This window comes from Pogonomyrmex barbatus, unplaced genomic scaffold (genome assembly GCF_055798465.1).
Source record: "Pogonomyrmex barbatus isolate J1 unplaced genomic scaffold, ASM5579846v1 scaffold11, whole genome shotgun sequence".
Taxonomy (NCBI): Eukaryota; Metazoa; Arthropoda; class Insecta; order Hymenoptera; family Formicidae; genus Pogonomyrmex; species Pogonomyrmex barbatus.
This window is the reverse complement of record NW_028297107.1, coordinates 7005984-7018610: the sequence shown is the minus strand read 5'-3', so window position 1 is coordinate 7018610 and position 12627 is coordinate 7005984. Positions and strand designations below refer to the sequence as shown.

At 29.4% G+C, this 12627-nt stretch overlaps 2 protein-coding genes and 1 long non-coding RNA gene across 4 annotated transcripts in view; 1 reads left to right on the top strand and 2 right to left on the bottom strand.

Moving 5' to 3' along the window:
• The window catches only part of LOC105426582 (uncharacterized), a 2147-nt gene extending 419 nt beyond the window's left edge, over positions 1-1728 (top strand). The window contains exons 1-2 of the long non-coding RNA XR_016138045.1: positions 1-524; positions 714-1728. The exon at positions 1-524 is cut by the window's left edge and continues 419 nt beyond it. This is a non-coding gene — a long non-coding RNA (uncharacterized LOC105426582). The remainder of the gene's footprint in view (positions 525-713) is intronic.
• The window catches only part of LOC105426584 (uncharacterized), an 11893-nt gene extending 9238 nt beyond the window's left edge, over positions 1-2655 (bottom strand). The window contains exons 1-2 of one of the 2 annotated variants that reach the window (XM_089071359.1): positions 2440-2655; positions 2247-2365 (exon numbers count right to left, since the gene is read on the bottom strand). In XM_089071359.1, the coding sequence (XP_088927485.1) occupies positions 2247-2267 (21 nt within the window). In that variant the 5' untranslated portion in view covers positions 2268-2365; positions 2440-2655. Of the gene's footprint in view, positions 1-2246 lie in introns of both variants that reach the window. The other variant, XM_089071358.1, reaches the window with a different exon arrangement.
• A 772-nt stretch (positions 2656-3427) lies between these two features.
• On the bottom strand, positions 3428-7664 carry Cdk9 (Cyclin-dependent kinase 9). Its single transcript, XM_089071361.1, has 7 exons — positions 7507-7664; positions 6595-6679; positions 6313-6403; positions 5844-6010; positions 5207-5445; positions 4975-5122; positions 3428-3940 (listed from the first exon to the last, which is right to left on the bottom strand). Exons 1-7 carry the CDS (start codon positions 7611-7613, stop codon positions 3632-3634), a joined length of 1146 nt encoding a protein of 381 aa, XP_088927487.1. The 5' UTR covers positions 7614-7664; the 3' UTR covers positions 3428-3631.
• Positions 7665-12627: the final 4963 nt, after the last annotated feature.

The following is a 12627-nucleotide window of genomic DNA, read 5'->3' as shown; positions in this document are numbered from 1 at the left end:
GTTGTTAGATATTTTTAGGCCACGCATTGAAAAACATTATAAATTAATTAATATATATATATATATATATATATATATATATATTAATATATTTATTATATTAATATATTTATTATTAATTAATTTGATATAATAATTTAATTAATTATTATTATATTAATTAATTAACTTATCCTGATTTGATCTTCATTTTGCCGAAAAGCTCTGATTATTCTGGCTATTCACTGTGTGTATGTTTCTTCCGCAAAAAAATTAGATTCAGCGTAACAATAATAGCGTAAACAACATAAAGTAAATACACGAAATTTGATGTTCAAGTGAAACGATGTGATTGATCGGCGCAAGTTACGCCGCATGTAATGACATCCTTAGATTTTCACCGGTGGTCATCTCATGGTTTCACCGTTTGTCATTTTCACTGCGATCATGCAGCGAAAGAAATTATTAGTGACATAACTAGAAGTAGTGAAGATCTATTCACATTAAAATATCCCAAAAACTACACTGAAGGAAACTTCACGACTGTAAATATAATCTTAATATTTAGCAAAATAAAGAAGTACAAACTTAGGAATAGGTATTCTTATCCGTGCAAAGAAGATAAATACATTAACAGCAATAAAAAAGACAATTATTAATAATTATAAGTTGCAACAATTTATTAATTTATTTGGAATATCTAAACTTTTATTTAAAAAATGTCTCTATTTCAGTGTCTATATTTCAAACAACAAACAGGAGTATAAGAGGTAAACCAGCTTTGAGAGCTAAGCCCGCTTGAAGAAGCGGTTCAAAGTGATGAGCTGCAATTCATCGAAGAGTATGAGTCGTTAAATGAGTCTGCACCTAAGGAGTCTACACATCAAATTTGGCAGGAAAAAAACGTTCTTTAATCATAGAAATTATAAATCACAATTTATAAATCACAATTCAGGTAACGAAGCTGATAAAGAGAACATAAATGGCAGAAATGATCTTGAAATGTGATATTAGATAATATCTAGAAGAATAGATTTCTAATGGAGGGGATAATAAAAGGGATTTTAATCAATACCAATAATATTGATCATCGAATTATTATAAAATCACTACGTTGAAAGTCTGCTAAACCAAAGTGGCACGTAGTTGATAATATAATTAATTGAATTTATTTCATATTAAAAAGATTTTAGCAACCAAGATCCTGCTTGCCGAGGAAATGCCATGTTTCGCATTGTAATCTGTTAGTTAACATGTACTCGGCCTATATCTATGTATCGCATGTTGGCTGAAAAAGACGTTTGACTTATTTGAATATTGCGATAAATATTACTATAGCCTCTAGTGAATAAAATGTCTGTTCGGAAAGCAGGCGATCCAGGTTCGATCCTTGGCTGAGGTGATATTTTTCGCAATATATATTTCTGATGGGGGGATAATAAAAGGGATTTTAATTGATATCAATAATATTGATCATTGAATTATTATAGAGCCACTATGTTGAAAGTCTGCTAAACCAAAACGGCACGTAGTTAGTAATATAATTAATTAACTTTATTTCATATTAAGACTTTAGCAACCAAGATCCTGCTTGCCAAGAAAATGTTTCGCGTTATAGTCTGTTAGTTAACATGTACTCGGCCTATATCTATGTATTGGATATTAGATAAATTTTCTGAAAATGTTATAATTGACTAAATGACGTTTATTTATGGCAAGTTTAATAAATAATAAAAAATGTAATTACAATATTTTGTTTCTTTTCTGATTCACTCTATTTTTTAAGTATTACATCTTCTCAGTTTACATCTTGACAATAATGTATTATATGTACTAGCAATTTATTTTCGTAAAAAATTTGAATATTTATCTACAACGGAATACATAGTCATTAAAAATTAAAATTAAAATCTTCTATTGCCATATTTAAAACTCATATTAAAAAACTGCGGTCATTTTACCAATTAATATGCTGTGTAGGTTAAGAAATACTAGATTTTCACCGTTTAACTATGGGCGCGTTCCGTTTCATGCATAATGCACACTGACTGCACCAATAACCGTTCCGTTTTGTTAATGCGCATGATGCGCGATGAAAACGGAACAATTCTTGATGCATTTCATGCATTAATTGTAAACAAAATCTCGACTAGCAGTTTCCTTTTTGAGAATAAGAGTGATCACTTTATTACTTTCATCGATTATGACAGGAAATTCAACATATTCTTTTTTTGCCATAATTTCTGTTACTTTCAAAATAGTCTTACCACCATATCTTCAATGCGCATCAAATGCTTTACGCCCGAGCTGCGATAGTTGATGCGTGCTTGATGCGCTAGAGAGAAGGAGAATCTGCGTTGTGCATTGCTGATGCGGTCGATACAATCTATGCGTGAAACAGAACGCACTCTGTCAGCTGATGATGAAAAGTTCACAAGATTAAATATCTCACGCTTTTACCGAAATTAAAATTACGTGATCACAAAATGATGAAATTCACATGAGACTCGTCACTTCTCACTGATTCGTTCTAGGGGGAAACTTATGTGATCGATACCCAGAGGCCTAACAGCGGATTGCCGGCGGTGTAAGATGTAACATTGTAAGGGTTGACCATGAATAAATCAAATAGCTTGAAGGCATAATTTTTGACGCTTCTTAATAAATAAAATAACATAAAATATCATTTTTTTATGACTTCCAAGTTTCAAATATCATTTTAGATGTGTTACGTATTCTTGCGACTTCACACCATTATATTGTGCACTTCTGCTCGCATTTAACATTTTTTTTATATTATGTATGTACATGTTCCGATATGTAAATGGTATATCTAATGAAAAGGCTTTGTGTTTGAACAGTCGTATATTATATCTGTGTAATGACAGGTATAACAATAACAACACTGTCGTCAGTGAATAGATCCATAATTGTTCAACGTGCTTTCGCAATCAATACTACATAACGTTCAATTAAACAAAATGCTTTTCATTTGCTAATGTTTGATTCGATTTTAATCGCAATTATAATATAATAATAATTACTTTTATAGCATTCACAATGTGCAAAGAATTACAAAAGATTTAGTAGGCCAATTTGTACAGCCATCCTAAGCCATCCTAATTCATCCGACCATTTAACCTCATCCGCACAAACTTTATTACTTTTTTTTCAGTTTTATTCGTGCTTTACGTGATGTTTTTATTTTTTTATTACTACACGATATTCTCAACATGTAGTTGAAGAATGAAAAATAAAATGAGTATAAATTGGGAAATGAAAGAAAGAGAGAGAGAGAGAGAGAGAGGGGGGGGGGAAGAGAATTGGCAACACCTTTAAAGACCCAGAGCCCTATTCTTGAAATATATCACACACGAAAATCCTATAGTATAGTAACACATTATAGGATTTTCGTATGCGATAAGTTTCAAGAATAAGGCCTCAGAACTATTCAGTACAGAATGCTTTATTGCGATTTTAGTATAGGAATAATAATGAACTATAGATTGACTTAAAAATAAATTATTTAATAATTATGTTAAAGCTGTATCAAAACGTCAGAATAGAATTATATAACACATGATAGCCTTTTATATAAAACATATATATATATATATATATATGTGTGTGTGTGTGTTGAAATAAATATGTGTTAAAAGACACGATCCTGATATCCACTATCGGCCATACTCGAACTAGGTTTAGCTGGTCCACCAGGCACTTGATGATGTGGATGACGCATATGACCAGGTCGTCTCGGTGGTGCCAGATATTCAAACATACTCTGAGTATGCTGCGCCAACATTTTGCTCAGATCACATGGCATTGGATCAGTCCAGAAAAAATCATGATTCAGCGCAGAATCAGAATCGCACCTTTTGCTAGGATCAAGAATTAGGAGTTTGTCCAGCAAGTCACAAGCATAGGGATCCTTGAGATACGGCTTTAGTCTATCTTTAACCTATCGAATCGTTCAAAATTATATTAAAATCGTATGAATTTCCTCAAATTTAGATTCCTCAGATTACTCAAATTTAAAAAATTAAAACATATATATATATATATATATATATATATATGCATTTTAATTTTATACATATATACAGGATTTTAATTATATACATATATACAGGGTGTCCCACAACTCGCGACCGAAATTTTTATGACATATTCCTGACTTAAAAGTAAGACGAACATTCTAATACGAAAATGCCGAGCTATAATAATTTTTAAATTAATAGCGATTAAAGTCGACTAATCATAAAGCTAACATTTCGCGCGCTCAGATATGATGATATAACAAGTGATAAAGGCGCTACCACGAGGATTCTCTTACCGTCAATTGAGATTATTATATAAATATATTGATATGATATACTATTATATTTTTATTGAGAAATTATTTTTGCTTTTTTACCTATTTGTAAATTTATTTTATAAATTAAACCTATTTGTATATTACATACGTATAATTAATACGTGTAATGTGTGATGTGTAATAATAATCTCGATTGACATTAAAAGGGCGTGGTAGCGCCTTTATCACTTGTTACATCATGCCTGAGCGCGCGAAATGTTAGCTCTATAATTAGTCGACTTTAATCGCTATTAATTTAAAAATTATTATAGCCTTGGCATTTTCGTATTAGAATTTTCGTCTTATTTTTAAATCAGGAATATGTTATAAAAATTTCGGTCGCGAGTTGTGGGACACCCTGTATATATGTATATAATTAAAATCCTGTATATATGTATAAAATTAAAACGCATATATATAGCAAGTTGTGGGACATCGTGTGTGTGTGTGTGTGTATGTGTATGTGTATAAAATCTGTCACTTTTAACTTTAACTTGATATATCAACATGGACATATATGATTAGGATGAGACGTTACATCTTTCAACTTTTAAAAGACAAATCGAGCATAATGCTAAAAATGTCGCTATTTGATTTTCCTAAAGGCAGCATGATACAACACCGAATTTCGCTCTTACCTTTCTTTTTTGTCCTTTGGGAAGATCCATTTTAGTAAATAAATCCAGATTTTCGACGCCAGGCCACACTTCGGTTGTTATCGAGCCACACAACTGTGAAATCAATATAAGTTGCTGTTGCTCTGTGTTTCCCTGCATTATAGGAGATCTGGGGAGATTTAAAAAATTTGTATCTAATTGCATCATCATGTACAAAAATCGCGTAAGAACGTAATCATGCAACAATACAAACCTTGTCCACATTTCTGCCATTATACAACCAGCGCCCCACAAATCCACAGGGGGCCCATAATTTCTGTCACCGAGTAAAAGTTCCGGTGGTCGGTACCAAAGAGTGACAACTCTATTGGTATAACGATTTGAATGACCATTTTTTGCACTGAATGCTCGTGCTAAACCAAAATCAGCTAACTTTAATACACCATTCTTTGTTATTAAAACATTAGCGGCTTTCATGTCTCTGTGTAAAATCTAGAATAAAAATGTAATACATTAGATATATCAACTATTATATATGGTAATGTCAATATGACACAAGTAATAATAAACGGTAATAACAAATGGTAGTAATATCAATAATATGAGATTTTTCATAAGATTATATATTATTTATATATATATATATAAAACATTGCTATAGTGACTATCATTGTTGTAATAAAATAATATAATAAAATATTACATTATTTTACATAATAATCTCAAAATTCATCATTATTTACTAAAAATAACATTTTAAATCTCTCAATTACTTTCTCTGTTAATATGAACATTTGGAAAATTTTTTTAGAATTTTTAAAAGGACGTAAAATCTTACCTTATTATACATATCTTACTATACAAATCTTACCTTACTATACATATCTTACCTTATTGCTATGTATATAATAAAGACCATTTAATAACTGTTGCATAACCTTTTTTATCTCACCTAAACTAAATTTTACATTTACGTTTGACAATAAACCAGCTAGATCATGTTCGCAGAAATCAAATATCAAATAGAAGGTAGAACGATATCGATTATACTGAGTTGCTGAAAAATTATAAAATTGTCATAATGAAATGTATATTATACAATTTATCAATCATGCAATTGCTTTAATTAGTGTTTAATATACTTTAATTAATTGTTTGAAAATTTTAAAAAAACAACAGACTTTCAGATAAATATTCTTTTTCTTTTTTGCATATATTTTTTTGTTCCGATAAGAAAGTAAATCTCCATCTCTAGATACACCTATCATTTATTTATAATTATATAATATATATATATATATATATATATATATATATATATATATATGGAGATTATAAGATAACAAGTAAAATATTTACCTCGTGTCCTACAAATTTCTATGAGATTGACTACATTTTCATGTTTCAGCAATTGTAATATCTTTATTTCTCGTAAGGCCGTAATAGGAAACTGCAATGGGATTTTCAAAGTATATATAAAACAAGTAATATAAAATATATTATTAGAAAGTATTAAGTAAAACAAAAGGACATATTCCAAATTTTATGTTAAACTAGGATAAAAAAATTGAACTGCTATATTACATCATCTTAGAATAATCTCAGGGCAAACAATTAAATAATTATATAAAGCAAACTTACTCCTTCTTTTTCGTTATCCATTAATACCTTCTTCATAGCGACAAATTTTTTATTTGTTTTCTTATCCTTAGCCTTGAACACTTCTCTATAATGAAAGAACAGACATCTGATAAGTAAATTATCTCAGTATACCAGCAAATTGATAAATAAATTCGATCAAAAACTGTTAGCAAAGTGGCATCACTTGTATCTACAATTAAGCTTGTGTTTCATTGACAAAACTTGTCATAATGTATAATGTAATCTAATTTCATCAAACATATTTCTGTTTTACTTCTACCAATCCATATCAAAAAATATAACTCTGTTTGATTTTTTGCCATCATATTTTATTGACAAACTTTGTCATATTCCTATGTATATAAGTTAGATCTTGTCTTTCCACTAGGAAAATTTATAACATTTTAATTTGTTTTTGATAGATTAAGGCCATATTCCAATATACACTTCGATATAATACTCTAAAAATTTATAACATGAATTTATAATATGAATTCTAGATTTTCAATAATAGTATATACTGGAATACATAGCCTTGAATGTCTAGATATACATATATTGGAAAATGCAATAATTATGTTTACAAGTCAATAATAAAGCTACATGATTATTGAAAGTGCTTGTACTAGTTTGCTGAAAACGCAAAATCAAACAAATCGAATCACGACAAAGCTTACGAGAAAACATGTGCAATTACGATTGCTTCCCGATTTACTCCTTTTCAGAACACTGATTGTAAATTTTCGATAAGTATAAATACAATACCGAATGCTCAATTAAACATTTTTTCGATTACAGATATTACGAAGACGTATTCAAATTAAAAACGCTTAAAAAATTTCTCGATACTTTAAATAACCTTAAATACTTTAAATTGTGTTTGAAATCATCGTGCCAAAAAATTTCACTTACCCAAAAGTTCCTTGACCAATTTTCGCAACTTTTTCGTACTTGGAAGATTCATCGCAATATGGAAAATCAAATTCCTCGATATACTTTTCTTTCTCCTTTGGATTCATTGTAATTGCAATCACATATATATATACTATGGATTCAGGAATAGAAAAACACGCGAAGCATGAAGCAAGTAATAGCTAGATACTATAATCAGAAGAGACTGGTCACGAAAAGATAACTTTTGATTGGTCCGCCATCTTTTGGCTATTCCCACTTATCTTAAATTAATTACATTAATCTTAAATTGTAATATTATAATTTAAAAACATAAGCGTTTTAAAAGTAATAAAATGTATATATTTATAAAACTTTATTTTACATAATTATATTATTACAATTTATTAATATATTTCTTTTAATTTTAACGCTTTTAAATTTATTTATTTATTTATTTATCTTTTTTATTTATCTTTTTTTTCGTTATTTATCTTTTTCAACATAAGAGCAAAAATTAATATAATACTATTATACTACTGTTACACTATAATATTTTTAACTTTTTGATACACAATTGTCAAAACGAAAAATCAATTTTACAGAGAATCGTTTTGACAATTGTGTATCAAAAAGTTAAAAATATTATAGTGTAACAATGACAGCTATACAATGACAGCTATTCACAAGTTAGCAGTGAGAGAACCTATCGGAAAAGCGTCAACAATAAACTTCGAGAAAATTTCGAGAGATGCAAGTATCGATGTCATGCCTTTTTTTAGAAAGGACACATATTTATTACACATATTTATTATTATTGTAAACAAACTTTATTACAATATAAAGTAAAATTTAAGTGAAAAAATAAATCCACCCATTTTTTTATATTGATTTATCACAATTAATTAATTTATGACTATATTTTGCAATTTTAGTATCTCTATTATTTAAGAATATAATATAATATTTATCATGCTTTCCACGTGTTTAATACACATGCACAATACACTTAAATCAATGCACATGCAAAGTAAAAAATATCACTATTGGTTAGAGTGAGATGGTGTATATTTCTTTCTTTCTCGTAGAATTTAGCCAAAACATGGCGAATCAGAGTCTCTGATTGGCGGATCAGAGTCGTGGTTTCTGATTATAGTGTCTCTAGAAATAAGTTTTGCAGAACTGGTGCGCACTTGCCGCGGATAACGTGTTTCACTGGACATTTCAGTGTGCACGAAAACGATGCATGTTGTTTCACTGGGAAGCCTAGTGCTGAGTTTTTGCATTTTAGTGCAAAAATTCGGCACGAGCTCCGAGAGACGGTGTCAGTCGAGTGCAAGATGGCAGCGCGCGATTTTAACAATATTTCGAATGCTCCTTTAGCAATTGCTAGATTTATTTTCATTATCATCTAGCAGTGATGAAAATGAATTTTTTCTAAAAGAAAAACCACAAAAAGTTCCTAAAATAGAAAACTTTAACATGATTAACATGATACAACATAATTTTATAGATAAGGAATACGTAAGTCATGATTAATTATTATTTATTAAATTGTTGCTGCGCAGGTATTATATTATTGTATTGTATTGTATTATGTGAAACTATGGGTACAATCAAGGGCTTATTATAAATGCTTTGAAGCATTTTTTGATTGGTGCATTAGTAAAATTCTTTGTTTTGATTGGACAATCAAACGCTTCAAAGCATTTGTAATGTTACATTGACTGTAGCCTATATGTATATATATATATATATATAATAAATTTAATATATAATATATTATTATTATATATAATTGTGTGTGCGTGCGTGTGTGTGCGTGCGTGCATGCGTGCGTATGTGTGTGTGTGTGTGTGTGTGTGTGTGTGTGTGTGTGTGTGTGTGTGTGTGTGTGTGTGTGTGTGTGTACATATTACAAATAATTATATATAATAATAATAATAATAATATATTATTATATGTATTATATATAATAATGTGTATTATATATAATAATATATAATAATAATATCTAATATATAATATATTATAAATATTATATACATATATTATATTATTATATATATATTGTACAACTCTATTTCGATCGGATCAAGTATTAGGTGCAATATGTCATTATTGATTTTAAAATCAATAGTAAATGCTTCCATAATTAATTTTAATCCAAATAATTTTTATCAAAATATACGCCACAAACTGCACTGAGGCTGGCCCGAACAGAATGAACGAGTTTTCTTTTGGTTCTTTCGCTGTGATTGGTTTGCGCGTTCCGTTCCGTTATGGATTTCCGCGCCATGGGACAGCCTGAGAGCGACAGACATGGGAGCTTAGCTAGGAGTGCAAGAAACTTGCACTTTCAATACACTCGGGCAGTGCCACTTGAATCCGACGAGTTTTCAGTGCGCATTCAGTTTTGCCCAGTGAAAAACATTATAAAAGGGACAGCATTTGCGCAAGATGGTTCATAGGTTTGTTCATTTACTGCGTTCGGCATTGTAAATCTGAGATACGAGCTAGCAGATGGCGAGCTTGAATCACGTGATCTTTGAGCAATCCGAGCACATCCGATATTAATTTCGAACGATACAGAGCACAGAGCTGTCAGAGTTACTATAAAACTGTTATTTAAGGTTATAAAATTACAAGGTTTTATGTGAATGTTTAACGTACCATCAACCATATATTTTTCTGGTTTTTTGACATTAAAGATTACAAGATTACAAGATTCAGACTAAAAAAATTAAAATTGGATATTTATTTTTTAATAAAATATAAAAAAAATACAAAAGTGGATGAAATGATTTTTATTATTTAATGGTTTTTTTTATTTAATAATTTTTATTATTCTTTTTATGGTTTTTTTATCAAGGAAAAATGAATTAAAAACTTACCTTTCTTGTTATATAAATATTGTTCTATCAATTTCTATTATTTCATAGACATTGCTTGTGAATGCAGCCATGATAACTGATAACTCTGATAACTGTTTACATTGATTGCTTTTCTTTTAAGTGACACTCTCTACACAAATGTTATTCTATCTTGAAAAACAGTTGCTATAAGTTATAAATTTTAATTTAGGCGCGTAAAATTAAATTATCTCTGCGAGCTCAGTTTTTGAATCCGAAGTAAATCGAGGAATTTGATTCGCTCTAAAAATGTTAATATCGAACGCAGATGAAATGACATCTAGCAGAAAGAATGTGAATTGCCGAACGATTTTCGAGGTGAAAGAATAAACAGATGTCTCTGATTTATAAAACGCAGTAATTGTGTAAGAAGAAAGATGAATTATTCCGATGGATGCGCAGATCAAAGGTGGGAGACAATCAACCAATTACGCTTTGAGCTTTTATGCGAAATTCAATATAGCTGCTTATTGGCTGCGAACACAACAATTGGACAACTGATCATTGAACGCTCTTTGAACATAAAATGATCAGTGAACAGTTTCCTGAACGATCTAAACATTTATTGGCATACACAATATGTATGTTCACAAAAACACAACCTTTATTTAAAAATGATATACCGCATTATTGTGTCATGCCATTCGTATTTATAGAAATCACAGTTCTCTTTTATAATTTAATAATGGCTGCTAATAATTTCATACTTTTGGCTTTGCTAAATGATAATATTATGAAGAAAAATATAATAAGATATTTTGTCGAAGAATTACAAGATAAATTACCAAATAATTTTAATGCAAGACGTCATATACTAAAAACGTCCTATATTAAAAAAATGAAAATTATTATAAAAGAATAATTCCATTATATAATAATATTATATTTAAAGAACATTTTAGTATGTCGAGAATAGTTGTAGAAGTAAGTTTTACATGATACAAAATGATAAAAATTCTCCATTTTCATAATAAAGTGTAAATCCCGCCTCAAGCTTACAATATGTTGTATTTACTAAGCGTACTTGAAAATCGATCAGAAAAATGGCGTCTGCTCACTGAACATGTTGAAAACAAACAGGATTAGATAGAATGGAAGGTAAGAATATATAACGCTCAATGCCATCTATCGAGTCTGATGCCCAATTATTTATCCAAATTTAGATATAAGTTTCAATACTAGCAATTGCAGCATTCAATTGCATATTATAACAAATTGATATTGATGAAGATTATATAAAATAAAATAAAATAATGAAATAAAAAAAATATAAAATACTGGTAATATTGATAAGTCTCTCTCTCTTTCTCTCTCTCTTTCTCTGTAAATCTCGGTCCACAATAGATATTTAATCTTTAAGGCGTAAGAAATTGTCCAATCATAGTCAGAAAGTTTAAATCACCTATTGTGGACCGACACTTAGATATATATTACAAAAAAAAAGAAAATCAAACTTTTAAACACATACCTAGATAATATTCCTTACGTGCAAATTTTGTATGTATTATACATATAAATCTTGTACGAGATTTGCTTGAGTTTTTTTCACGGAACATTTTCATTATGCATATTACTATGAGTGAATGTCGCGCGCAAAGTTTGTTGGTCATTTGCTCTATGATGCATACGGACAAAATTTTGCTTGCATAATGGATATTTGAATAACTTCTGGCTGTATTTTTTTATCTTAATAATATAATTTATTATTTAATATATATGTGAAATATATTTTTAGATACTCATTTTATCAACATTTTATACACTTTTAATTTAAAAATATAAATGTGATAGTGAAGTGTAGGATAGGACCTATTTGACGTTGCAATTGATCACTAGCCACTCATAAAGTTTGAACAGAGGAAAACCTCTAGGCACCGGCCGCTGTGAGTGGCTGTGGTCAATCGCAACATGGTCAAACAGAATGCGATGTCTAATATTTATAAAATAACAATATTTATAAAATTAAGATATTACATAAACATGCAAATTCACAAAACATATAAATAAATTTTTCTATTTTACATGATAGATTAGAATAACAACAGTCACTAATCTACAATGTGCTCTTTGTTTTCTGTTTCTTGCTTTATGCCTTTATGTCTTTTCGTGTACTGTTTTATCGACAATCATGTTTCTTGTCTCATGTTTCTTGTTTCTTCTGGAGTTCGTCAACTTTTATCTTGGGCGACAGAAAACAAAGAAACATCTTATTAAATACGACACAACGACG